The sequence below is a fragment of the Platalea leucorodia genome (assembly GCF_965183815.1).
Source record: "Platalea leucorodia genome assembly, chromosome: W".
Taxonomy (NCBI): Eukaryota; Metazoa; Chordata; class Aves; order Pelecaniformes; family Threskiornithidae; genus Platalea; species Platalea leucorodia.
Genome location: NC_138859.1, coordinates 14,427,808 through 14,455,563, shown reverse-complemented (window position 1 = coordinate 14,455,563; position 27,756 = coordinate 14,427,808). Strand labels below are relative to the sequence as shown.

The window sequence follows — 27,756 nt, the reverse complement described above, 5'->3', positions numbered from 1 at the left end:
TCTCCACTAGAAGTTCCTCAAATTTACTTAGGAATTCAGGCAGCATCTGAGCACAGGACTTCCTTTCCCTCATATGTATCTCAGTACAATAACTAGGGCTATTCTTAGTCACTCAGTCCATTAGTATTTCTGTTAACCCCTGCTGTTTCAACTGGGGGCTTTTTCCTTCTAATGGCAGTGCTTAATATTAACAAGAAAGAAACATTTTGTTCTGAAAAGAAGTTTCTATCCTCCTGATTCTTCTTAATTTATCCCAGTGAGCTCAGTGTAGTCCTTCTCTTGCTTCTAAGAGATTTGAGAAATGTTAGAAATTCTACTATTGTACAGATATTTTTTAAGACACTTTTGTTGGGACAAGGTTATTCCTGCAGCTATGAATTACACAGTCATGTCAAAACACAATTTATGCAAACTGCTATCATTTTAATAATATATCTACACACAGGTTACCAAATATCTAAAATACTAAATCCAGATTACTAAAATCATGCCTCTGCAATGCAAAAGCCCCTCTGAGTTACCAGTGTCATAATTTCTGTTGGCAATCTAGTTCCTTTCCCTTTTCTCTAAAGTGTCTCAGATACCTCTTCTGCACCAAGAAGGTTTTTTTTATGCCCCATTCTCTTTACCCCTAAGAGACAGCCATTAATTATTGTTGGAGGTCTAATTAGCCTTTTGAGAAAGCACTGGTTGAACATGTATACCACCTGTAAGAAATAAATTTCTATTCAGTACTCAAGATGATCATCCTTTTATTCTGATGACTTCCTTCCCAAACCACAAAGCAGCTCTCAAAAGATTCCCCACCTCCTGTCTCCCAATCCAACACTGTCCTGGTTTCAGCTGGGATAGAGTTAATTTTCTTCCTAGTAGCTGGTATAGTGCTGTGTTTTGGATTTAGGATGAGAATAATGTTGATAACACACTGATGTTTTAGTTACTGCTGAGCAGTGCTTACACTAAGTCAAGGCCTTTTCAGCTTCCCATGCTCTGCCAGGTGCACAAGAAGCTGGGAGGGAGCACAGCCAGGACAGCTGACCCAGACTGGCCAAAGGGCTATTCCATACCATATGACGTCATGCTCAGTATATAAGCTGGGGAGAGTTGGCCAGGGGGCAGCGATCGCTGCTTGGGGACGTGCTGGGCATCGGTCGGCAGGTGGTGAGGAATTGTATAGTGTATCACTTGCTTTGTATATTATTATTGTAGTATTATTATTATTATTACTACTATTCTATTTTATTTTACTTCAATTATTAAAGTGTTCTTATCTCAACACATGAGTTTTCCCACTTTTACTCTTCCGATTCTTTCCCCCATCCCACTGGGGTGGGGGGAGTGAGCGAGCGGCTGTGTGGTGCTTAGTTGCTGGCTGGGGTTAAACCACAACAGTCCTTTTTGGCGCCCAACGTGGGGCCTGAATGGTTTGAGATAATAACAGATTAACCAGAGTGTACTAAGGAATTTGTATCTGTTAACAGTTGCTGGTCATAATATGGATTCATCTGTTCTCAGTATTAGTCTACTTGATCTGCACTATGCTCTTGTTTTTGCTGTACATGTTAAAGACTGGTGTTGGGTTTTGCAGTTTGCTGTGCTCTGCAGTGATTAGTGATGTTTTGCCTGGGAGACTTATTTATTAGTAAAACATTGGCCTTGAGCGTTATCTGATATTTGGGTTCTGTAGTGAAGCCATTACTGTACTTTGGGTACCACCTCATGGAGACAATTAGCAATTATACCTCTTCTTCTGAGAGGTTTTTTATGGAGGAAATACAGAATGGCACCTTTGTTGTTTTCTTCTATGATGTTTCCACCTTCATTACAACAACTTTTCAGGTTCTTGAACATCCTTGGGTAGTTAAGATATATCTATTGGTAGTTCTTGGGAATATTGTTTTGGTTTTGTCTAAGGTTAATAAGCAGTTTAAGAATATCATCCAGAGATCTCCTCCAAGGCTGGATAGTTATGAGTGGCAGGGTGTGTGGGAGAGTATGGGCAAATGCCTAGCATGGTGGGCCCCTCCAGTATTTTGGAACTTCACCCCTGAACAAGTGCAGAATCCTGAAAAACTAGTAAAGTATTTGGAAAAAGTATGCTGTCACCCTGGCAACTCCAGAGAGACACAGATCACTGCAATGTGCTGGGGCCTGGCCCATGCCTACCGAGCCCTATTCAACACTATTCAGAACGCTCAAGGGGAAGAGAAGGTGTCGTGGTTTAACCCCAGCCAGCAACTAAGCACCACGCAGCCGCTCGCTCACTCCCCACCAGTGGGGTGGGGGAGAGAATCAGAAGGGTAAAAGGGAGGAAACTCCTGGGTTGAGGTAAGAACAGTTTAATAATTGAAGTAAAATAAATTAGAACAGTTAAATAGGCAAAGCAAAAACCGTGCACGCAAACAAAACAAAACAAGGAATTCATTCACTACTTCCCATCGTCAGGCAGGTGTTCAGCCATCCCCAGGAAAGCAGGGCTCCATCACGCGTAACGGTTACTTGGGAGGACAAACGCCATCACGCCCAATGTCCCCCCCCCCCTTCCTTCTTCTTCCCCCAGCTTATATACTGAGCATGACGTCATATGGTATGGAATAGCCCTTTGGCCAGTCTGGGCCAGCACTCCCCCTGGCTGTGCCCCCTCCCAGCTTCTTGTGCCCCCGGCAGAGCAGGGGAAGCTGAAAAGTCCTTGACCAGTGTGAGCGCCACTTAGCACCTATTTAGAGACAGCTTAGCACTACTTAGCAAGAACCAAAGCATCAGTGTATCATCGACATTGTTCTCATCCTAAACCCAAAACACAGCCCCATACCGGCTACCAAGACGAAAATTAACTCTATCCCAGCTGAAACCAGGACAGAAGGTCTCTGGATCTGACGACAAAATGACAGGCACTGCGGCTATACCAGCTCTGGTGACATGTACTGCAGCTGAACCAGAGAACCAATCCGTGCCAATATCACTTGCCCCTATACAGAAGAAAAAATACACAAGAAAATCAGCTCGTTTAGTAAGGGATGAAGATGAACCAGGGCCATCAAGAGAACAGGAGGAGGAAGAGGCAGAACCCACAAATGAGATGGTAACCACCCGATCCCTGTCCCTGAGTGAGCTGCGAGATATGCGAAAAGATTTCAGTCGTCATCCAGGCGAGCACATCGTCACCTGGCTGCTCCAATGCTGGGATAATGGGAGCCAGTAGCCTGGAATTAGAGGGTAGGGAAGCCAAGCAGCTGGGATCCCTTTCTAGGGAAGGGGGCATTGACAAAGCGATTGGAAAAGGGGCAAAAGCCCTCAGCCTCTGGAGGCGACTCCTGTCAGGTGTGAAGGAAAGGTATCCCTTCAAGGAAGATGTTATATGTCACCCAGGCAAGTGGACCACCATGGAGAGAGGTATCCAGTACCTGAGGGAATTAGCTGTGCTGGAGGTGATTTATGGTGACCTGGACAACGAGCAGTTATCCAAAGATCCAGATGAAGTCCAGTGCACACGACCCATGTGGCGGAAGTTTCTACGGAAACCATCATCTACGCACCATCATCGTATGCAAACTCTTTGGCAATAATGACCCGGAAAGATGAAGAGGGACAGATGGTGGATGAAATGGCTAGCCAACTCCGACAATACAAAGGAATTCTCTCTTCCTCCCTATGGGCCTGCGTCTCGGCTGTGGAGAAACTGCCTGATGTGCTAGCTGAGAAATTATCCCGGGAGTTCCAACGATTCAAAGAGGACATGTCCTACTCCTCACCTGTACGGACCAGTATCATCTCAGCCTTTAGGAGTAAGCGTCCCTCTGCTCAAGAGAGAAGATATAGTGGATACACACCATGGGGCACCCTGTGGTTTTATCTGCGTGACCATGGAGAGGACATGAGGAAGTGGGATGGAAAATCTACCTCAACCCTAGAGGCATGAGTATGCGAGTTGCAAGGCAAAAAAACTACAAAAGGGGGTTCTCCCAGGAAAATTGCTGCTCCAGTTTCCAGTGAGCAGTTCCCCAGACAGAGTAGAAGGGCTGATTTTGCTTCCGATCTTAATAAAGGGATTTTTGATTCGCATTTACAAGAAGTGAGTAACGAATGCTATGACCCGGACTAGAGGGGCCCTGCCTCCAGCCAGGTGGAGGAAAGGGACAACCGGGTCTACTGGACTGTGTGGCTTCGATGGCCTGGCACATCAGACCCACAGGAGTAGAAGACTCTAGTGAACAATGGTGCACAGTGTACCCTAACACCATCAAGCTATAAAGGGGCAGAACCCATCTGTGTTTCTGGAGTAACAGGGGGATCCCAAGAGCTGACTGTATTGGAGGCCGAAGTGAGCTTAACTGGGAAGGAGTGGCAGAAGCACCCCATTGTGGCTGGCCCAGCGACACCGTGCATCCTTGGCATAGACTACCTTAGGAGAGGGTATTTCAAGGACCCAAAAGGGTACTGGTGGGCTTTTGGTATAGCTGCCTTGGAGACGGAGGAAATTAAACAGCTGTCCACCTTGCCTGGTCTCTCGAAGGACCCTTCTGTTGTGGGGTTGCCGAGGGTCAAAGAACAACAGGTACCAATTGCTACCACAGCAGTGCACCGGTGGCAATATCGCACCAACAGACTCCCTGATTCCCATCCATAAGCTGGAGATCCAAGGAGTGATCAGCAAGACTCGCTCACCCTTTAACAGTCCCATATGGCCAGTGCAAAAGTCTAATGGAGAGTGGAGACTAACAGTAGACTATCGGGGCCTGAACGAAGTCATGCTGCAGCTGAGCACTGCCATGCTGGACATGCTAGAACTTCAATATGAATTGGAGTCAAAGGCAGCCAAGTGGTATGCCACCATTAACATTGCTAATGCATTTTTCTCTATCCCTTTGGCGGCAGAGTGCAGGCCACAGTTTGCTTTCACTTGGAGGGGTGTCCAGTACACCTGCAATCGACTGGAATTGGCTAATAAGGCAGATATCCTGGTGGGAGTTATAGACCACCCAACCAGGATGAGGAAACAGACGAAGTTTTCTACAAGCAGTTGGCTGAAGTCTCACAATCTCTAGCCCTTGTTCTCGTGGGAGACTTTAACTTACCAGATGCCTGCTGGAAATACAACACAGCAGAGAGGAAACAGTCTAGGAGGTTCCTTGAGCATGTGGAAGATAACTTCCTGACATAGCTGGTGAGGGAGCCAGCTAGGGAAGGTGCCCTGCTGGACCTGTTGTTTGTGAACAGAGGACTGGTGGGTGATGTGATGGTTGGAGGCTGTCTTGGGCATAGCGACCATGAAATGATAGAGTTTTCAATTCTCAGAGAAGTAAGGAAGGGGGTCAGCAAAACCGCTACCCTGAACTTTAGAAAGGCAGACTTTGGCTTGTTTAGGAGCCTGGCTGAGAGACTCCCTTGGGAGGCAGTCCTGAAGGGCAAAGGAGTCCAGGAAGGCTGGACATTCTTCAAGAAGGAAATCTTAAAGGCGCAGGAGCAGGCCGTCCCCATGTGCCGAAAGATGAGCTGGTGGGGAAGACGACTGGTCTGGCTGAACAGAGAGCTTTGGCTGGAACTCAGGAAAAAAAGGAGAGCTTACTGCCTTTGGAAGAAGGGGCAGGCCACTCAGGAGGATGTTGTGAGGTTATGCAGGGAGAAAATTAGAAAGGCGAAGGCCCATCTAGAACTTAAACTGGCCACCGCCATTAAAGATAACAAAAAAAGTTTTTACAACTATATCAGTGACAAAAGGAGGGCCAGGGAGAATCTCCCTCCTTTGTTGGATGCAGAAGGTAACTTTGCCACGAAGGATGAGAAGGCTGAGGTACTTAATGCCTTCTTTGCCTCACTCTTTAATAGTCAGACTGGTCATCCTAGGGGTTTTCAGGCCCCTGAGCTGGGAGATGGAGATAGAATGCAGAATGAAGTCCCAGTTGTCGAAGTGGTAACAGTCACTGACCTGCTCCTCCACCTGGATGCTCACAAGTCCATGGGGCCAGATGGGATCCACCTGAGGATACTGAGGGAGCTGGCAGAGGAGCTTGCCAAGCCACTCTCCATCATTTATCAGCAGTCCCGGTCAATCAGGGAGGTCCCAGATGACTGGAGGTTAGCAAATGTGACACCCCTCTACAAGAAGGGTCGGAAGGAGGATCCGGGGAACTACAGGCCTGTCAGCCTGACCTTGGTGCCGGGGAATCATCTTGAGTGCCATTACACAGCACGTGCGGGACAACCGGGGGATCGGGCTCAGCCAGCATGGGTTTATGAAAGGGAGATCCTGCCTCACTAACCTGGTCTCCTTCTATGACAAGGTGACCCACTTAGTGGATGAGGGGACGGCTGTGGATGTTGTCTGCCTGGACTTTAGTAAGGCCTTTGACACTGTCTCCCACAGCATTCTCCTGGAGAAACTGTCTGCTCACAGCTTGGATGGGTGTACTCTGTGCTGGGTTAAAAACTGGCTGGACGGCCGAGCCCAGAGAGAGGTGGTGAATGGAGCCAAATCCAGTTGGCGGCCAGTCACGAGTGGTGTTCCCCAGGGCTCAGTGGTGGGGCTGGTCCTGTTCAATATCTTCACTGATGATCTGGATGAGGGGACTGAGTGCACCCTCAGTAAGTTTGCAGATGACACCAAGTTGGGTGGGAGTGTTGATCTGCTGGAGGGTAGGAAGGCCCTAAAGAGGGACCTGGACAGACTGGACCGATGGGCCAAGGCCAACTGCAGGAGATTCAACAAGGCTAAGTGCCGGGTCCTGCACTTGGGTCACAACAACCCCATGCAACGCTACAGGCTTGGGGAAGAGTGGCTGGAGAGCTGCCTGGCAGAAAAGGACCTGGAGGTGCTGGTCGAAAGCCAGCTGAATATGAGCCAGCAGTGTGCCCAGGTGGCCAAGAAGGCCAATGGCATCCTGGCTTGCATCAGGAATAGTGTGGCCAGCAGGACCAGGGCGGTGATAGTGCCCCTGTACTCGGCACTGGTGAGGCCGCACCTCGAGTACTGTGTTCGGTTTTGGGCCCCTCACTACAAGAAGGACATCGAGGTGCTGGATCATGTCCAAAGAAGGGCAACGAAGCTGGTGAAGGGTCTAGAGCACAAGTCTTATGAAGAGCGGCTGAGGGTAGTGGGGTTGTTTAGCCTGGAGAAGAGGAGGCTGAGGGGAGACCTTATCACTTTCTACAACTACCTGAAAGGAGGCTGTAGCGAGGTGGGGGTCAGTCTCTTCTCCCTAGTAACAAGTGATAGGACGAGAGGAAACGTCCTCAAGTTGTGCCAGGGGAGGTTTAGGTTGGATATTAGGAAAAACTTCTTCACTGAAAGGGTGGTCAAGCATTGGAACAGGCTGCCCAGGGAAGTGGTTGAGTCTCCATCCCTGGAAGTATTTAAAAGATGGGTAGATGTGGTGCTTAGGGACATGGTTTAGTGGTGGACTTGGCAGTGACTGATAGGTTAACGGTTGGACTTGATGATCTTAAGGGTCTTTTCCAACCTTTATGATTCTATGACTGCCCCAGGGGTGGAAACACAGTCCTACCATTTGTCATGGACTGATCCAGACTGTACTGGAACAGGGTGGGGCTCCAGAACACCTGCAGTACATTGATGACATCATTGTGTGGGGCAACACAGCAGCAGAAGTTTTTGAGAAAGGGAAGAAAATAGTCCAAATCCCTCCGGAGGCCAGCTTTGCCATAAAACAAAGAAAGGTCAAGGGACCTGCACAGGAGATCCAGTTTTTAGGAATAAAATGGAAGATGGACGTCGTCACATCCCAATGGATGCGACCAACAAAATAACAGCCATGTCCCCACCAACCAGCAAAAAGGAAGCACAAGCTTTCTTGGGCGTTGTGGGTTTTTGGAGAATGCATATTCCAAATTACAGTCTGATCGTAAGCCCTCTATCAAGTGACCTGGAAGAAGAACAATTTCAAATGGGGCCCTGAGCAACGACAAGCCTTTGAACAAATTAAACGGGAAATAGTCCATGCAGTAGCCCTTGGGCCAGTCCAGGCAGGACAAGATGTAAAAAATGTGCTCTACACTGCAGCCGGGGTGTATGGCCCTACCTACTCCAACTGAAAAAGAGATATTGGCAGCAGATGAATGGGTCTGAGTCACTTTGGAAGTGACTGGTACTGAAGCACAGCTCCTCCTGGCACCCCGACTGCTGGTGCTGGGCTGGATGTTCAAAGGGAGGATCCCCTGTACTCATCATGCAACTGATGCTACGTGGAGTAAGTGGGTCGCACTCATCACACGACAGACTCGAATAGGAGACCCCAGTCGCCCAGGAATCTTGGAAGTGATCATGGACTGGCCAGAAGGCAAAGATTTCGGAGTATCACCAGAGGAGGAAGTAACGCATGCTGAGGAGGCCCCACTGTATAATAAACTGCCAGAAAATGAGAAGCAATATGCCCTGTTCACTGATGGGTCCTGTCGTCTTGTGGGGAAGCATCGGAGGTGGAAAGCTGCTGTGTGGAGTCCTATACGACAAGTCGCAGAAACTGCTGAAGGAGAAGGTGAATCGAGTCAGTTTGCAGAGGTGAAAGCCATCCAGCTGACTTTAGATATTGCTGAACGAGAAAAGTGGCCAATGCTCTGTTTCTGTACTGACTCATGGATGGTGGCAAAGGCCCTGTGGGGGTGGTTATAGCAATGGAAGCAGAGCAACTGGCAGCGCAGAGGCAAACCCATCTGGGCTGCCACACTGTGGCCAGATATTGCTGCCCGGGCAGAGAACCTGGTTGTAAAAGTACGTCACGTAGATGCTCACGTACCCAAGAGTCGGGCCGCTGAAGAACATCAAAACAACCAGCAGGTGGATCAGGCTGCTAAGACTGAAGTGGCTCAGCTGGATCTGGACTGGCAACAGAAGGGTGAATTATTTCTAGCTTGGTGGGCCCATGACACCTCAGGCCATCAAGGAAGAGATGCAACATATAGATGGGCTTGTGATCGAGGGGTGGACTTGACCATGGACACTATTGCACAGGTTATCCATGAATGTGACACATGCGCCGCAATCAAGCAAGCCAAGCAGTTCAAGCCTCTCTGGTATGGAGGACGATGGCTGAAATATCAATATGGGGAGGCCTGGCAGATTATATCACACTCCCACAAACCCGCCAAGGCAAGCGCCATGTGCTTACAATGGTGGAAGCAACCATCGGATGGCTGGAAACATATCTCGTGCCCCATGTCACTGCCCGGAACACTATCCTGGGCCTTGAAAAGCAAGTCCTATGGTGACATGGCACCCCAGAAAGAATTGAGGCAGATAATGGGACTCATTTCTGAAACAACCTCATAGACACCTGGGCCAAAGAGCATGGCATTGAGTGGGTATATGACATCCCCTATCCTGCACCAGCCTCTAGGAAAATCGAACGATACAATGGCCTGTTAAAGACTACACAGAGAGCAATGGGTGGTGGGACATTCAAACATTGGGATACATGTTTAGCAAAGGCCACCTGGTTAGTCAACACTAGGGGATCTGCCAATCGAGCTGGCCCTGCCCAATCAAGACTTTTTTACATACTGTAGAGGGGGATAAAGTCCCTGTAGTGCACCTAAAAAATATGCTGGGGAAGACAGTCTGGGTTATTCCTGCCTCGGGCAGAGGTAAACCCATTTGTGGGATTGCTTTTGCTCAAGGACCTGGGTGCACTTGGTGCGTGATGCGGGAGGATGCAGAAGCCCGATGTGTACCTCAAAGGGATTTGATTTTTGGGTGAAAATAGCCAATTAACTGAATTGTATGATGTTAGTTGCTATATAATGCTGGATGTCATCACTTCAATGATTACTATGTGCCATATCAACAGTATTACAGTAAGAATCATCCAGATGAATGAAGCATGAACTTTGAGGAAACCAAGCAAAGTGCAGAGGTGATGGAACCAGAACTGGCTTCAGCATGCAACAACCCAACACCACACACCATCTCTCCTGCCCTGAAAGACTGTTGTGATGGATGAAGCCCAAAGTCCTGGACTAAATGAACTCAACAAATGTTCTAGAGGGACAGCCCATAGACTAAGGAAATGATGTGTGTGTGTGTGTATATATCTATCTATCTCAAAAGACTGGAAAAGTGCTGGTGATTAATTGGAATGTATTGGAAAGTGTAAGACGTGGGCATGATGTATATGGTATGGAATAAGGGGTGGATACTGTCCTGGTTTCTTCTGGGATAGAGTTGATTTTTCTTCCTAGTAGCTGGTATAGTGCTGTGTTTTAGATTTAGGATGAGAATAATGTTGATAGCAACAACTAAAACATCAGTGTTTTAAGTAGTGTTAAGTACAACTAAAATATCAGTGTGTTAAGTCATTGCCTAGTGTAAGCACTACTTTTCAGCTTCCCATGCTCTGCTAGCTGCACAAGAAGCTGGGAAGGAGCATAGCCAGGACAGCTGACCCAGACTGGCCAAAGGGCTATTCCATACCGTATGATGTCATGCTCAGTATATAAAATGAGGGGAGTTGGCTGGGGGAGCAGTGATCACTGCTTCGCGATGTGCTGGGCATCAGTTGGCGGGTGGTGAGCAATTATAGAGTGTATCACTTGCTTTGTATATTATTATTGTATTATTATTATTACTATTCTATTTCTTTTTACTTCAGTTATTAAACTGTTCTTATCGCAACACACGAGTTTTCTGACTTTCACCCTTCCAACTCTCTCCCCCATCTCTCTGGGGTGTGGGGAGTGAGCGAGCAGCCTAGTTGTTGGCAACTAAGCACCACACAGCCGCTTGCTCACTCCCCTCACAGTGGGATGGGGGAGAGAATTGGAAGGGTGAAAGGGAGAAAACTCGTGGGTTGAGATAAGAACGGTTTAATAGTTAAAGTAGAAGCCGCACATGCAAGGAATTCATTCACTGTTTCTCATGGGTAGGCACGTGTTCAGCCATCCCCAGGAAAGCAGTGCTCCATCACACATAACTGTTACTTGGGAAGACAAACACCATCACCCTCTTCCTTCTTCTTCCCTAGCTTATGTACTGAGCATGATGTCATATGGTATGGAATAGCCCTTTGGCCAGTCTGGGTCAGCTGTCCTGGCTGCGCCCCTTCCCAGCTTCTTGTGCACCTGGCAGGGCATGGGAAGCTGAAAAGTCCTTGACTAGTGTAGGCACTACTTAGCAACAACTAAAACATCAGTGTGTTATCAACATTATTCTCATCCTAAATCTAAAACACAGCACTATATCAGCTACTAAGAAGAAAATTACCTCTATCCCAGCTGAAACCAGGACAAACATTTTAAATGTTACTCAGTTTCCATTTGCAAGTCCTTTGCTCTAGTGTAGAGGTGCAAAGTTACCTATTCAGTCATTCATTTCACATTTTGGTCCCTGAGGCAATAGAATGAATTTGCCTTAATAAAATGCTATAGCAGCTGAGCTTTGATTTCACATTATAAAGAAAAGGTGCAGAATCCTTGTTGGCATAAATTCTGTTTAAGATACTGGGGCTGTACTGATTTATTCCCTTTGAGGGTTTGTCTCAAAGGCTTTACTTTTTCACCCATTTTTAACTTTATTCTGTTTTCTCTTCTAGGGCAACAGGCTTTGGCTTTTTGAATGCACTATGCAAAGCAGCAGCTGTACTTGGAAACTTAATATTTGGTTCCCTTGTTGGTATCGCCAAAGCAGTCCCCCTTTTCCTTGCTTCTACTGTTCTAGTATGTGGAGGTCTGGTAGGACTTCAGCTTCCTGACACAAGAACGCAGGTGTTGATGTAACTGGAAAAAGCCATTTAGTATTTATTTCCTCCTTCATACTTTGTCAGCTCTTCTGACTGACGGTGCAAAGGCTTCAGATTTTCAACACTTAGTAGAGTGCTCAGATGTCAAAAATCAAACTCAAAAGATAATTTGGAGTGGCAGAGATTTAGAAATCTCTGTATGAAAGTTCTCAGTTTTGTTTGCTTTTGCATACTTCAAACTGCAAAGCTAACTCTTAAAACACTTTCAGTGACATGTCCAGGAAGGTAAAAACCATACTGATAATTAGATATTTAAAATGCAAGCAGTCATATTATTTAAAAATACATGCTAAATTTGGCCATGGCATTGTGAGCTTTTGTAACAGTACAGACATGCAAGTCAATTAACAGTATTGGCACAGAGAATGTTAATCTTACATGTATCAATGCATGCAGCATTAATCAGGAAACTGTATAGACTTCATCAGTACTGAGAATACTGACCTTCTGTGGCTGTGCTTAGATGGTAAAAATTTGTGGCAATGCCTCTTTCTTGGGAAACCTTTTTAGGTAGATTCAATCTAAAGTAAAGATTACCAACTATACCCCATATTTGCTGAGGAGAAGGCAACAGTTACTGCAGGGAGATGAAAAGCCCATAATCGGTGAGCAGCAAAGAGAATAATAAAATAAGCACTTTCACTCTTTGTTGCTGATCCTCCAGAATTTTTTTTTTATTTCTTCTCACTTGTGGCATCTGGAATATTTTTGCCATTTTAAAACAGTGAATTTGTCTTACTCCAGGAGTGAATCAATGCAAACCAGTATTTATGTTGTTGTAAGTATGAATAAAGGAAGAATCAGGCCAGTGAACTATATAAAAAGTAAGATGTTTTCAGAAAAGTTTGTTTGGTATTTATACTTCTAATGCATATTTCTTTGTCATAGAATGATTATAAAAATATGTGGCTGTAGAATGCCACCTACTAAATTTAATCAGGTTATAATTTCAATATAGAGTATAATGTAATTAAAACTTCTCAAAAGATTTTTTTTAAACAATATCAAAACAAAGCAATAATAAAAACCACCTTAATTATTTTCAAAGTTTATATACTCCTTCATATAACCATTTACTTGGCTGATTTTAATAGTTCTAGAGATATCTCACTATTTAACACTTTCAAACATTTCTCTGAAAGGCCATTAAAAAAGAAGGCTGCCAAGGCTGTAGGGAGTGGTAATGTATTTATTAGACTAAGTGTAAGGATGGAGAGTAAATGGTAGTGAAGATATTCCTTCTAAGCCATATGCTGTGGACTGTTCTGGATTACGGTAAAGTGTTTCCCACTAGTCCTACTGCTCTGTAAAAGGTTTGGGGATCTCTTAATTTTTAATGCTAACATTTTAATATAGACACATCTATAAAACTGGTAGACAAAAGGGGCGGATCCTGTAATGACAGAAACTGGCATTGCTTTCAGACAATTTTAAGACAACTTGTATCAGCTGATGAACTATCTGCAGTTTCAAGTTTCAAAAACTTGGTATAAAACAAGGGAAAACTTATCAGTATTTTTTTCTAATTATGTCTGACAACATTTATTAGGTGGTTGAATCATTGCTAAAGAAATTAGGCTTTCACATAAGGTCATCGTGTAGTAAGATAGATTCCCCCCCCCCAAATTTCTCTCTTGCTCATATATGTGAACTACTTACCTTTTGGTAGTAATATCTTTTGGTAGTAATATCTATCGCTGTATTCTGTGTCAGTCATTGTCTTAGTTGTATTGAAAGCGTCAGTAAAAGACAGTCCACATAAGATGACCATTCATTACATTTAAAGTTCACTGTTTGATTTACTGAATCTAGAAGTTACATTTTTCAGTTATTAAGTGCCCGTGCTACACATTGTAGCACCAAAATGTAAGCCCAAGATGTGGTTTTCCACTATTAACAAATGAGAAAAGTGGCTAAGTTAAAAAAGCATGAGTGCAGAAAACTAGTATGTTTTTATTTTTATTTTGGTAATTTAAACATGATATAGTAAGAAAAAGTTTAGGAAGTGTGTTTATTTTATAATATAAACAATCAAAATATTTGAGATAAAATATTTTATATTTAAATTTGATTTAAACATGTCTTAAATTTTTAAACTACTTTAAAAAAAAAAAAAAGGAGGAAGAATTATTTTTCACCAAGTTCCAAGTTAAGAACAAAATGCTGGCCTTAGTTTTGTATCTGTGGCTTTTGTCAACTAGTCATAGTCCTAATATTATTTCAAGGCTGTTTTCTCTGATGAGAATTATATTTGAGCCCTGCTTCTCTGTGCCATTCATTAGTAGCACATGTTCACCTCCTTGTACTTACTGTACATCTTTTTTGAAATCTGAAGCCTCTGTATATGTTTAGAGTAAATATCAACAGCAATGCTAAAAATATTACATTGTCTTGCTACGCACTGTCTACTTAAAGTAGTATATTCTGTCCGTTCTCTGTATGCAGTTCCAAAGAACATCCAGATCCAATACTTCATGTCACCTGACCAGTGTGGAGAAAATGGGCCACAGGAAAATAAGGTTCAACTTTTGAGGCCTCTGGTTCAAGGCTAACATGCTAAAATCTCATTACATGTAAAATTAGGACGATTTCAATGCTGGTTCTTATCCTAAATCCTGACCACATCGTAAGTATATGATTAAGTTTGGATGTAGTGAAGTGAGCGGCATGAGAGCCTACGTTGTGCTTTGAATATAGCAAGAGCAGGGATTAATAAAGATGAACAAAATGCCCAACAACATGGACCTTGCATGGTTTGAGATTAGAGTGAATGTTCCAAGGTAGGAAAAGGGGAAAAAAAGGAGAATAGTGGGTAGGAAAGGGGAGAAAAAGCAAATTGAAGAGAAGGACAAAGAGGAAAAAAAATCCATGAACGTTTCCAACATATTAAACAAAACCTAAAGCTGGAGTCTTCCTAGTATGAGCCAGCATCAAAGCTGTTCGAACAATCAACATGTTTGGGCTTGAGTGCAGTTAAGACTCATCCCATGAAGACAAAAGGAGTGAATGCAATTTCAAGCTATAAATACTTGGTTAGATAGGTACAATCCACAGGCTGGAACAGAAATATTTAATCTATGGAGATCTGTACACAAATGATTTGGCTGGTCTTCAGTGAATCTGTCCTTTTTTTTTTTTTTTTTAGCTTCCAAAGCAATTTCAGGTAATAAATATTGGACAGTAGGAATTAGAATAGAATAGAATATTTCAGTTGGAAGGGACCTACAATGATCATCTAGTCCAACTGCCTGACCACTTCAGGGCTGACCAAAAGTTAAAGCATGTTAAGGGCATTGTCCAAATGCCTCTTAAACACTGACAGGCATGGGGCATTGACCACCTCTCTAGGAAGCCTGTTCCAGTGTCTGACCACCCTCTCTGTAAAGAAATGCTTCCTAATGTCTCTTGGGTCCTAAGGATCTGCTTTTTTGCTCATCCTCTTACTTTCTAATTTTGGACATCTACCACCTGCCACTCAGTTTTCACCAGTAGTTTTGACCAAGCAAGCTGAAGCTACTTGCTGCTAACAGACAGCACTCATAACTAATTGCAAACATGGTATTCTGTAAGAGTCCAATGTCTTATATGTTGTTCCAGTGTCACCTAGCATTTCTCTCTGATAATGCTGCATGTTTTCTAACCATGTATTTCTGATAATACATGTCTTTTGTCCTCTTAATGTCTGCCTTGTAAATATACACCTGTCCCCCACTCACTGGCTATGTGATAGAAATCATTTGTGAATCTCATGTAGGCCTGTCTTAACCAGTTAAAAGGTGATCCTTCAAAAGAAGGAGGGGGAATAATGAAATGGAATCAAATTAAATGCAAACCATGAAGAGTAATATTTCAAGGCCTAGGGTTCAATTATTTTTAATTTTGGCAGCTGTTTTCTTTAAATCCTAGCCTGCAGCTATATAATACTGTAGATTGTAAAGAATAAGTATTACACAGTTAGAGGTGAATACATATACAGACACATGTGGGTGAGTATACACGTATACATACACACACCCCTATAACACAGGTGGATGTAAGACTTACAAACCATATTCTCAAAAATATTAAGTACGTGATTGTGTATACTGTCATGTTGGAATTGCTGATGTGAGAGAAATGTGTTCATTTAGCCCATTTTTTTAACATGAATAATTTTAGCCTGGCTTTTTCCCATGAATGCAATTTTCCCAAACAGTAAAAGGGTTTTAAATAGCATTCCATGCTGCAAGCCTAATAAATCAACTGACAGCTTATTTTAGCCTTTTTTCTATAGAATGTTGTATTAAAAATACCAATTAAAACTTTCCCAAAAATTGCTGTATTACCCTCAGCTGCATAACATTGTGACAACTAAATTGTATCTTATCCTTGTGACAATTTACTGTACATAAGTAGATTTTTTTAAGTGGGCAGTTTCCTTTGCAGTGTAATAATGTATGTGCAGAAGTCAGGCAGCAAGGATGAGGTGCTGAAAGTAGAGCTCTTTGCCTTCACTGTAATTTATTGGCATTGTCAGGTTACTGATTTTCTTAAAAACATGTTAGCATCTTCTAATGCTGAGCAACAGAAGGAAAAAGTGTATTCTTTCTTTGTTTTTCATGAGCTATTTTCTGCTTCCAGTTTCTCCTACTAAACTTCCACTCAAATTGCCAACTGTTCTGAGCCAGCTAGGAGTATAATTTTTCAAACTGTCTTTAGTGTACAAAAGCACAGGCGTGTTAGTGTGCATACATTTTCAAGAAAACCATAAACATTTCTGACAGTCTCCATTTCTTAATGTGAGGAAACGTACATATTGTATATACGGTAATGAGATACTTTGAAGTAGAATCCCTATTTATACATGCTTACTTCCAGATCTACTAATCTGCAACAAGATCTTGGCAATGGTCCTGACCCGTTTCTTTCTTTGTTTTCTTTACTGCTGTGTGTGACCTCCTGTAATGCAAGTTACAGTCATCACTATTGTATATGTGTGTTCATTGATAAATTATCTTTTTTGAAGTTCTGAATTTTTCATTTCAAGTCCAGATGGTACAACTGTGAACTCATCTTTCCAGTATGCTACTCTATGACAGATTGCCAACTTCCGAAATGTTTGATCAAGTGTTTTAAGGCCCCTGAGGAAAGCTGTCTGTGTACTTGTGAAAGGGCATGCTCTGTGTAGGATGACTGTGTACGGTATAAATCTATAAAATGTGGAAGTGTTTATAAATTTATCTGCTAAATATTTATCATCCATGTAACAAATGCAAAGTTATTTAGTGTACATCAGATTAATAAAGGGGCATTTTTTCTCCACTATATTCAAATAAAGATTTGTTCTCGGTAATGAATGCATCAGGTGTGTGTGAGATGATAGCCAGAACATCATTTTTCACTACCCACAAAATACTGAAAACAGTTGTTTTACCTTAATTAGTTCTTTTACAAAGGCTCTCTATATATCTCATCTTTAGTGCCTGTAATAGAGGTTGAACATGCATTGAAAGAAAACATGGAACAAGTTAATAAAGCTAAAGAAATGTAAATGACCATAAAAAAAGAAAGAGTAAAAGTTGCTATGGTTGCAAGAGACAAAGTTCTCCTTCGGGTAACTATCTGGGATTCATATTTTTATGGTATATAATTGCACAAAACAGAAATCTGGCCTTTCACTGGGTAACTGCACTGCAGGTTATGACTCAGAGGGTCTAATCTAACTTTATCATACAATCATAGAATGCTTTGGGATGGAAGGGACCTTTGAAGGTCATCTAGTCCATCCCCCCTGCAATTGGCAGGAACATCTACAACTAGATCAGGTTGCTCAGAGCCCCATCCAGCCTGTCCTTGAATGTTTCCAAGGATGGGGCATCTACCACCTCTCTGGGCAACCTGTTCCAGTGTTTCACCACCCTCACCATAAAAAATTTCTCCCTTATATCTAGTCTGAATCTACCCTCTTGTAGTTTAAAACCATTGCCCCTTGTCCTATTGCCATTGGCCCTGCTAAAAAGTCTGTCCCCATCTTTCTTATAAGCCCCCTTTAAGTATTGAAAGGCTGCAATCAGGTCTCCCCAGAGCCTTCTCTTCTCCAGGCTGAACAACCCCAAGTCTCTCAGCCTGTCCTCATAGCAGAGGTGTTTCATCCCTCTGATCATCTTCGTGGCCCTCCTCTGGGCCCTCTCCAACAAGTCTATGTCCTTCTTATACTGAGGACCCCAGAGCTGGATGCAGTACTCCAGGTGGGGTCTCACCAGAGCAGAGTAGAGGGGCAGAAGCACTTCCCTCAACCTGCTGGCCATGCTTCTTTTGATGCAGCCCAGGATACGGTTGGCTTTCTGGGCTGCGAGTGCACATTGTCGGCTCATGTCCAGCTTTTCATCCGCCAGTACCCCCAAGTCCTTGTCCGCAGGGCTGCTCTCAATCCCTTCATCCCCCAGCCTGCATTGATACCCGGGGTTGCCCTGACCCAGGTGCAGGACCCTGCACTTGTCCTTGTTGAACCTCACGAGGTTCACGCAGGCTCACCTCTCCAGCCTGTCCAGGTCCCTCTGGATGGCATCCCGTCCCTCAGGCGTGTCAACTGCACCACTCAGCTTGGTGTCATCTGCAAATTTGCTGAGGGTGCACTCAATCCCGCTGTCTATGTCATTGAAGATATTGAACAGCACTGGCCCCAGTACGGACCCCTGAGGGACACCACTCGTCACTGATCTCCATCCAGACATCGAGCCATTGACCACTACCCTCTGGTTGCGACCATCCAGCCAATTCCTTATGTACCAAATAGTCCACCCATCAAATCCATCTCTCTCCAATTTAGAGAGAAGGATGTTGTGGGGGACCGTGTCAAAGGCCTTACAGAAGTCCAGATAGATGACATCCACAGCTCTTCCCTTGTCCACTGATGCAGTCACTCCATCATAGAAGGCCACTAGGTTGGTCAGGCAGGACTTGCCCTTGGTGAAGCCATGCTGGCTGTCTCGAATCACCTCCCTGTCCTCCATGTGCCTTAGCATAGCTTCTAGGAGGATCTGTTCCATGATCTTCCCAGGCACAGAGGTGAGGCTGACAGGTCGGTAGTTCCCAGGGTCCTCCTTTCTACCCTTTTTAAAAATGGGTGCAATGTTTCCCTTTTTCCAGTCGCCGGGGACTTCACCTGACTGCCATGACTTTTCAAATATCGTGGAGAGTGGCTCGGCAACTACATCAGCCAATTCCCTCAGGAATCGGGGATGCATCTCATCGGGACCCGTAGACTTATGTACGTTCAGATTCCTCAGGTGGTCACGAACCTGATCTTCTCTTACAGTGGAAGGACCTTTATGTGCAAAGCATACTGCTGCAAGGTATAATTATCCACGCATCTGAAAGGCCGATAGGAATTTATACAATAAACTATGGTTCCATAAGAACTTAGTATCAAAAAAACCCAACCAAATAAAAAACCTGAAACAGTACTGCAATGACATTAGTTCTTCATTGCATTTGTGCACTAAGGGCCTCAGAAAAGCTTCAACTGATCAAATGTGTTAGCTTTAAAATAACAAAAAACTGCTGAGTTAGTTATATTCTGCCATCTCCATGGCTGGATCAGAAATACAGTTCCAAATATAGGTTATTCCAAACAGATGATGGACTAAATAAAGCACATGAGCCTCTTCAGCTGTGTCACCAATAAGGAAAAGCTAAGCGACATATAAATTGAAGTGTTTTTCAGCTCATGCAAGAGCACTGCCTGCAAAACCCAACAACCAAGGACACGTGATTTTTGTGACTGTCCTTTGGCAAGCAGAGTTTTTTCTATTTGTGGTACAATATAGAAAAAACATTCTTCATTTACTAAGCATAACTAACAGAAGTACTAATCCATATTTTAAGTCTACTTAGATCTATACCCTCATCTACCTGTGTTTGAAGAGTTTTTTAGTATAACTATACTGCTCTCTTCCTCTAGTGGAGATGAAGCTTTTATGCTTGTGTCTCCTAGTCTCATTCTGGGAAGAAATCAACCTCTTTTGTGAGAAGATAAGATAGATATATCTTATATACCTTATAGACAACACAAGTACATGGAGACTGCGGATGCAAATGTAAGAGGAGGAGGCAGCATTTTGTGGTATGTGGCACTGTCTATACATGGGACCAAATTTTAAGACATCATGTGCATCCTCCATATGTCTTGCTTCCCACTAGGATGCAAACTAGACTATGATTATTATTTAAACCATTGCAATTGTAAAGTTATGCACATGATATATTAGGCTGAAGTGAGATCAGTATCTAATCCAAACTGCTCCCCATCCCATTTAGTCATATCTGGAAGGTTTTTATGGCGCTTTACATTGACAACAGAGAAAAAAACATTGGCTCAAAGTTCTCCATAGACTTTCCTAAGAATCTTAAGCTGAACTGAAAATCATACCATTCTATTGTTTTCTGGTAGCACTGTATGTAAACTTTCACAGTATTCAGGTGAATCCACTCATTCTGCAGAAAGCATACAGATGCATTCCATAGATTCATACAATCATTTAGGCTGGAAAAGACCCTTAAGATCATTGAGTCCAACCATTAACGTAACACTGCCAAGTGCACCACTAAACCATGTCCCTAAGCACCACATCTACCCATCTTTTAAATACTTCCAGGGATGGAGACTCAACCACTTCCCTGGGCAGCCTGTTCCAATGCTTGACCACCCTTTCAGTGAAGAAGTTTTTCCTAATATCCAACCTAAACCTCCCCTGGCACAACTTGAGGACGTTTCCTCTCATCCTTTCACTTGTTACTAGGGAGAAGAGACTGACCCCCACCTCGCTACAACCTCCTTTCAGGTAGTTGTAGAGAGCAATAAGGTCTCCCCTCAGCCTCCTCTTCTCCAGGCTAAACAGCCCCAGCTCCCTCAGCTGCTCCTCATAAGACCTGTTCTCTAGACCCTTCACCAGCTTTGTTGCTCTTCTTTGGACACGCTCCAGCACCTCAATGTCCTTCTTGGAGTGTGGGGCCCAAAACTGAACACAGTACTCGAGGTGCAGCCTCACCAGTGCCGAGTACAAATGGACAATCACTTCCCTCCTCCTGCTGGCCACACTATTCCTGATACAAGCCAGGATGCCATTGGCCCTCTTGGCCACCTGAGCACACTGCTGGCTCATATTCAGGAGGCTGTTGACCACCACCCCCAGGTCTTTTTCCGCTGGACAGCTTTCCAGCCACTCTTCCCCAAGCCTGTAGCATTGCATGGGGTTGTTGTGACCCAAGTGCAGGACCCGGCACTTAGCCTTGTTGAACCTCATACAATTGGCCTCAGCCCATCGATCCAGCCTGTCCAGATCCCTCTGTAGGGCCTTCCTACCCTCCAGCAGATCAACACTCCCGCCCAACTTGGTGTCATCTGCAAACTTACTGAGGGCATGCTCAATCCCCTTGTCCAGATCATTGATAAAGATATTAAACAGGACTGGCCCCAATACTGAGCCCTGGGGAACACCACTTGTGACCGGCCACCAACTGGATTTGACTGCATTCACTACAACTCTTTGGGCCTGGCCATACAGCCAGTTTTTTACCCAGCAAACAGTACACCTGTCCAAGCCATGAGCAGCCAGTTTCTCCAGGAGAATGCTGTGGGAAACGGTGTCAAAGGCTTTACTAAAGTCCAGGTAGACAACATCCACAGCCTTCCCCTCATCCACTAAGCGGGTCACCTTGCCATAGAAGGAGATCAGGTTAGTCAAGCAGGACCTGCCTTTCATAAACCCATGCTGACTCGGCCTGATCACCTTGTTGTTGTGTATGTGCTGCGTGATGGCACTCAAAATGATCTGCTCCATAACCTTCCCCAGCACCGAGGTCAGACTGACAGGCCTGTAGTTTCCTGGATCCTCCTTCCGACCCTTCTTGTAGATGGGCGTTACATTTGCTAACCTCCAGTCAACTGGGACCTCCCCGGTTTGCCAGGGCTGCTGGTAAATGATGGAAAGTGGCTTGGTGAGCACTTCCGCCAGCTCCCTCAGTACCCTTGGGTGGATCCCATCCAGCCCCATAGACTTGTGTGTGTCTAAGTGGTGTAGCAGGTCGCTAACCATTTCCCCTTGGATTATGGGGGCTTCATTCTGCTTCCCGTCCCTGTCTTCCAGCTCAGGGGGCTGGGTACCCCCAGAACAACTGGTCTGACTATTAAAGACTGAGGCAAAGAGGGCATTAAGTACCTCAGCCTTTTCCTCGTCCTTTGTCACTGTTTCCCCCCACATCCAATAAAGGATGGAGATTCTCCTTAGCTCTCCTTTTGTTGCTTATGTATTTATAGAAACATTTTTTTGTTGTCTTTTACAGCAGTAGCCAGATTAAGTTCTAGTTGGGCTTTGGCCCTTCTAATTTTCTCCTTGCATAACCTCACGACATCCTTGTAGTCCTCCTGAGTGGCCTGCCCCTTCTTCCAAAGGTCGTAAACTCTCCTTTTATTCCTGAGTTCCAGCCAAAGCTCTTTGTTCAGCCAGACCAGTCGTCTTCCCCATCAGCTCATCTTTCAGCACATGGGGACGGCCTGCTCCTGCACCTTTAAGATTTTCTTCTTGAAGAATGTCCAGCCTTCCTGGACTCCTTTGCCCTTCAGGACTGCCTCCCAAGGGAGTCTCTCAACCAGGCTCCTAAACAAGCCAAAGTCTGCCTTTCTAAAGTTCAGGGTAGCGGTTTTGCTGACCCCCTCCCTTACTTCTCTGAGAATTGAAAACTCTATCATTTCATGGTCGCTATGCCCAAGACAGCCTCCAACCATCACATCACCCACCAGTCCTCTGTTCACAAACAACAGGTCCAGCAGGGCACCTTCCCTAGCTGGCTCCCTCACCAGCTATGTCAGGAAGTTATCTTCCACATGCTCAAGGAACCTCCTAGACTGTTTCCTCTCTGCTGTGTTGTATTTCCAGCAGGCATCTGGTAAGTTGAAGTCTCCCACAAGAACAAGGGCTAGCAATTGTGAGACTTCTCCCACATCATGTTACTTCTTGCTCTTGGAGTGGACCTAACTGGTCTGATTAGGACTGTAGTAATGATTTTGTATTACTATAGCAGACTAATGTTATGTGTGCAAAATAACCTGGGAAGACACCAAGAGCCCTGTCAAGGACTGTTATGGAACCGGAATTGTCTCAACATTGCCGTTCTACCGCCATCTTCTGGGTCCGACATCCAGCCCCCGACGAAACCACCACAGGATGCCCTTGCAGAGACCAGGACACAAAAGGCGGAACCATGAACTGCATGCACGCCTGCACAGAGGCCAGGATGCGAAAGGCGGGGCTATGGACTGCACGCACGCCTGCGCAGACACCAGGGCGCAAAAAGCAGAAGCGCAAACTGCATGTACGCAGACCCGTTCTGCGCATGTGCATGGCCATATAAAAGGACCGTGTGCGCCTTTTGAGGTCCTCTCTTCGCCCTCTGCTCCTCTCTTTCTCTTCTCGTCCTACACCATGCACCTCCTTGGAAGCTGCTCCTGCGGACACAGAGACTGGACTGACTGGACCTTTGATCGACGGGACAACGCCGGACTCGGAGTGGCGGTAGCTAGTTCCCCTACGTGGCTCTTTTCTCACCCGCCTGAGCACGCTCTTTCTCTTTTTTTCTCTCTCTCTCTTTCTTTTTTTCCCCCCGTCTCCCTACCCGGTCCTCACCCCTTCGTTCGCCAAAATAAAGTCAAAAGGTTGTACGGCATTTGACCTCGTTTGCGTCTTAATCTCGTCCTTGGGATCGTATCGAAACCTCTCCCGACATTGGATCAGGACAAGCCCTATTACAGAGACCTCCTGGTAGATCATAGAAGTAGGGGCCTGACCACATCAATTGCTGAATTGCTGAATTATGCAAACACAGAGATTTGTCAGCTGTGATCTGTGTACCACTATTGACTGCACTATGGTACACTGCCTTCTTCAAAATGCCATATTAATTCTGCTCAGAAAGCTGAATGCCGTCCCTATGTTTAGATCTGGAGGCAGAAGCTGCAGCTGCTGCCATCAGTGGTAATACCTGAACAAACTACATCTGGAAATGCCTGTGCTAACCAATCCAGGCAATGTTTCCAGCCTTGAAAATGAGAAGACAAACCAGTATCAGCCTTATCAATTCATGTGTTACTTCTGTTATCCTTCAGAAAAGCCAGACTGTGGCACTTCTAACCACAGAATGGGAAATTGTCAAAGTATTCCTCAAACTCACCATCCAGTGCTGAAAAAATAGGTACTTAAGAATCATTAGCTACAAGAATGAAGTGTGAAATGCCTGCTGTAACCACCTAAAATGTTGGTTGGATATCTAGACAGTTTGGCTGAATTCTGGTCAGATACAGGCTAAGCTAAACTCAATTCTCCCACAGGCAAATGGCACTTTTATTAAAAAAGTTTCATGATAATGCAGAGAGTTGTATTATTGCAGAACAACAGTGGTTTTATCAGTGGTTACAATAGCTCCAAATTGTGGATTTTACAATAGGTTGCATCATAACATATTTAATTGCATTTTCCCTTATTCATCATCCAACACTGACAATTCATTAAATAAGAAGAGAAATTCCCAAATACACCTGAAAGAGAGAAAGGAGAGAATGGGAGCATAGGGATGAGCCATTTCTATGTTCTTTTTATGTTCTTTTCCTCCAGGACTTTCTTTTTCTCCTCACCCAAGGAACACAAAACTGAGACTAGAATCGTGCAATTTTCACCTGATTATTTTGAGCACTTCATCTAAGGCCACATGTTTCTTTCAGGTGCTCTTCTACTAGCCACTGCCTTTAAACTACTGCAACAACCACAAATTCTGTCAGAGAAGGAAAATGTTGGTCTTCAGGACCTGTGTGCCCATACAGACTGCAAACCACTTAATCCCGAGAATCTCACGACGTTCCTGACTTGAAATAAAAGCATCCTTTGCTTTGCAGTCAGACCAGCTGGCAGACTTTACAGAGAGTAGGAATGAGAAATCAGATAAAACTAAGAGTAATTCACCTTCTCCAGCATCCTGGAAGTGAAGCCATTAGTGGACTCTTATATTTGCTACATCATTTAGCTTTGAGCAGCTGTCCTTGCACACACTCCCCCAAGGACTCCCTTGCAAACTCTGGATTCTGCCTAACAGTGTTTTGCAGTGTTGGTGGTAGAGCTAGACCATTTGAAAGGCAATCCTCCTGGTATGTAGGATTACACAGCAGTTAGGATCTTTTTTCCCAGGTTTATTTCCCAGGTCCAGGGCCTTGGCGAACTGCTACATATTGATATGTTCCCCTGCTATTCTTTTCATAATGCGTTACATTTTTTTATTAGTGTCCAGTAAAATTATATGGAAAATGAGCTCAGGCTCCTTGAGCACAATTACTCAGCAGCCCAATTCTCAGTATGCAGGAGGAGTTTGACTTCACCTTTTCAGTTTTTAGCTAAAATCAGAGCTTTTTAAATTTGAATAAAATGGTGAATCTGTTCAGAAAAAGAGGTCGCTAGGTACTAGTAAAGATGTTGAAGTAGGACCAAGGAACAAAAAGATATTGCTATACTCTTGAGTTACAGGAATATCAGTATTATACCACTAATGTGAACTCTAATCAGTCTTTGGTAGGGCTGTCATACTGTGTTTTGTGAGCTAAAATACATATAAAATATATAATTGCTAAGGACAGGAATACATGGGTATATGGAACCCAATTCCCAGGGAAAAACTCTGGACTTTGCCTGGCAAAAACATAGCAGAACTATTGACTGATCATACCCCCCCCCCCAAAAGGTGGATAATAGCGCATATCTGTTTAAGTAGTCATCTGTAATTAAATATGTTGCTTTGCATTGCTATTGTTACATGAATGCTGAAACCAAGGAAAAATATCTGTTCACTACGACACAGGACCCTCCCTATGTGGAAACATTAACGTTGGCCATGTCAGGGGAGCGAATTTTATTGCAGAAGCCAGTATTTGGGTATAGAAAATAAACAGGTCTACACTGATGTAATGCAATTGCCAATTTGACCTACAGGTGGAGTAGGGGCGAGCAAAATGTCCTGAGCCAGGGACTAGCTCACCTATGCCCACAGGCAGTCAGCGCTCAGGGAGAGCATCGTGCAGCCCCGAGTCACCCCGACTACTTCAACCAGGGCATTTCCAGGGTCTTTGCAATCACCACAAAGTTTGGCTCCATAATGAAACTTTGCATATAGCACCATGGAAAGCTTCCAGCAGAAAAGAGACATTTAATAAGTTCTAGAGCTACAAACCAAAAGTGATTTCACATCCTTTTTTTGCTTGCCTGACACAAGAATTAGCTATGTGTTTTGGTGGGGCCTTGAGAAGGGCAGTTGATGAGGACCCGAGCTGGCCCCTCTCCACTTGTTATTGACAGATAGCTGAAAAAATAGTTTCAAGGTTAAAAGAGGCATGAGAATCCAGCTGAACATTTCCCTGGCAAGGTGGCCTGCTAGTATCGCTCAGAGGCACTGCATGGGAGCTGGTAGCCACGCTTCTCCGAAGGGAGATTCACGGATGCTTCTCCTCACAGTCTGAATCTCCCCAAGGGAGAAACGGAGTATTCAGAGAGTCCCTGAAATGAAACTCAATAGCAACGAAGTTACTATTAAGCAGGTATCCTTTATTGCAGCGCTGGGCAGCACTGGGGATTCTCCACCATAAGTGTTCCACCGATCTGGTGGACTTTCAGAGATTATATACTATAAAATCCTACATATTCACAGGATTTCCGAGAAATCATTTACATAAACATGAGGCTTCCTGGAACTTATTAACATATGCAAATGTCCAAGCGCAGTCGTCTCCCGTGGTGGTCTTCAGGTGGTCTTTGGGGGTCTTCAAATGAATGCTCGTAGTCTTCTTCACTGTGTTCGCTGATTGACCTTTGCTTCTGCGCAAACTCAGTCCTAGGATCCCGTAAACGGTGTCCTTCAAGGCTGTTGTTGTCATTCTTTTGTGACCTCCTATCTTCCATGTATTTGTTCTCCCAAGGCCCAGTTGCCTGAGATGGGATTATCCCGGAGCCCCCTTATCTTACAACCATTCTAACTACTCCCTAAATCACAAAGGCCTTTCTTTTGTTTAGTTAAGTGACTAAGATATTTAAATATCCTCCTTGCCCCTAGGCTTTCAGGAGGCATTTTGATGCAGTGGCTTTGTCTATCTTGGCTTTAACCCTTTCAAGAACAAGCTGATTTAGCTGCAAAATTAAAATCTTCCCTTGGAACAGCTTATATTAATGCACATAGGTAGTGATAGGACAGAGCGAAAGCAGAGCTGTAGTTTAAAGACTAGGCTAGGAAGAAAAAACTGATCCCAATCAGTATGGTAAAAGTTTAACAGTGTAATTAATAGTATCTCATACAGTTGAAATTCAAGTGAATTGTCTGGTGACAGCACTTCAGTTTAAGGGCTTTGAGATCACCATTCCTAACATTCGGCACTTGCAAGACAATCTAGTCTCCAAGAACAAACAGTGCAATATCCCTATGAATCTGAGTAATCACCAGGTGATAAAAATCTACTACCATCTATGCCCCAGTATTCAGGTTACTCAAGACAGTAAGAGAGGTTCCAGAAATACTTAATCAACCAAGAGCCTGCCAGTCACCAGACAAGATATCACAGACTGAAAAAAGTGAGCTATTGGGACACCACTTGATTCAAAGGCAACAGGTCAAAGGTATATCGAATCTGGCTTATAGCACCTAGCACCAAAAACCTCACCACCATATGACTTAAAGAACCAGCACAGAAAAAAAATTCTTCTATCCTGCCAAATGTGAAAGGGTTAAAGCCAAGATAGACAAAGCCACTGCATCAAAATGCCTCCTGAAAGCCTAGGGGCAAGGAGGATATTTAAATATCTTAGTCACTTAACTAAACAAAAGAAAGGCCTTTGTGATTTAGGGAGTAGTTAGAATGGTTGTAAGATAAGGGGGCTCCGGGATAATCCCATCTCAGACAACTGGGCCTTGGGAGAACAAATACATGGAAGATAGGAGGTCACAA

General features: G+C 44.2%; 1 protein-coding gene across 1 annotated transcript in view; it reads left to right on the top strand.

Annotated features, from left to right (window-relative positions):
* LOC309601996 (synaptic vesicle glycoprotein 2C-like) overlaps nucleotides 1–11,724 on the top strand; it is a gene marked incomplete at both ends in the record, with an annotated part of 89,762 nt that extends 78,038 nt beyond the window's left edge. Inside the window, one exon of the mRNA XM_082335267.1 lies at nucleotides 11,541–11,724. Coding sequence (XP_082191393.1) covers nucleotides 11,541–11,724 — 184 coding nt within the window. The remainder of the gene's footprint in view (nucleotides 1–11,540) is intronic.
* Nucleotides 11,725–27,756: the final 16,032 nt, after the last annotated feature.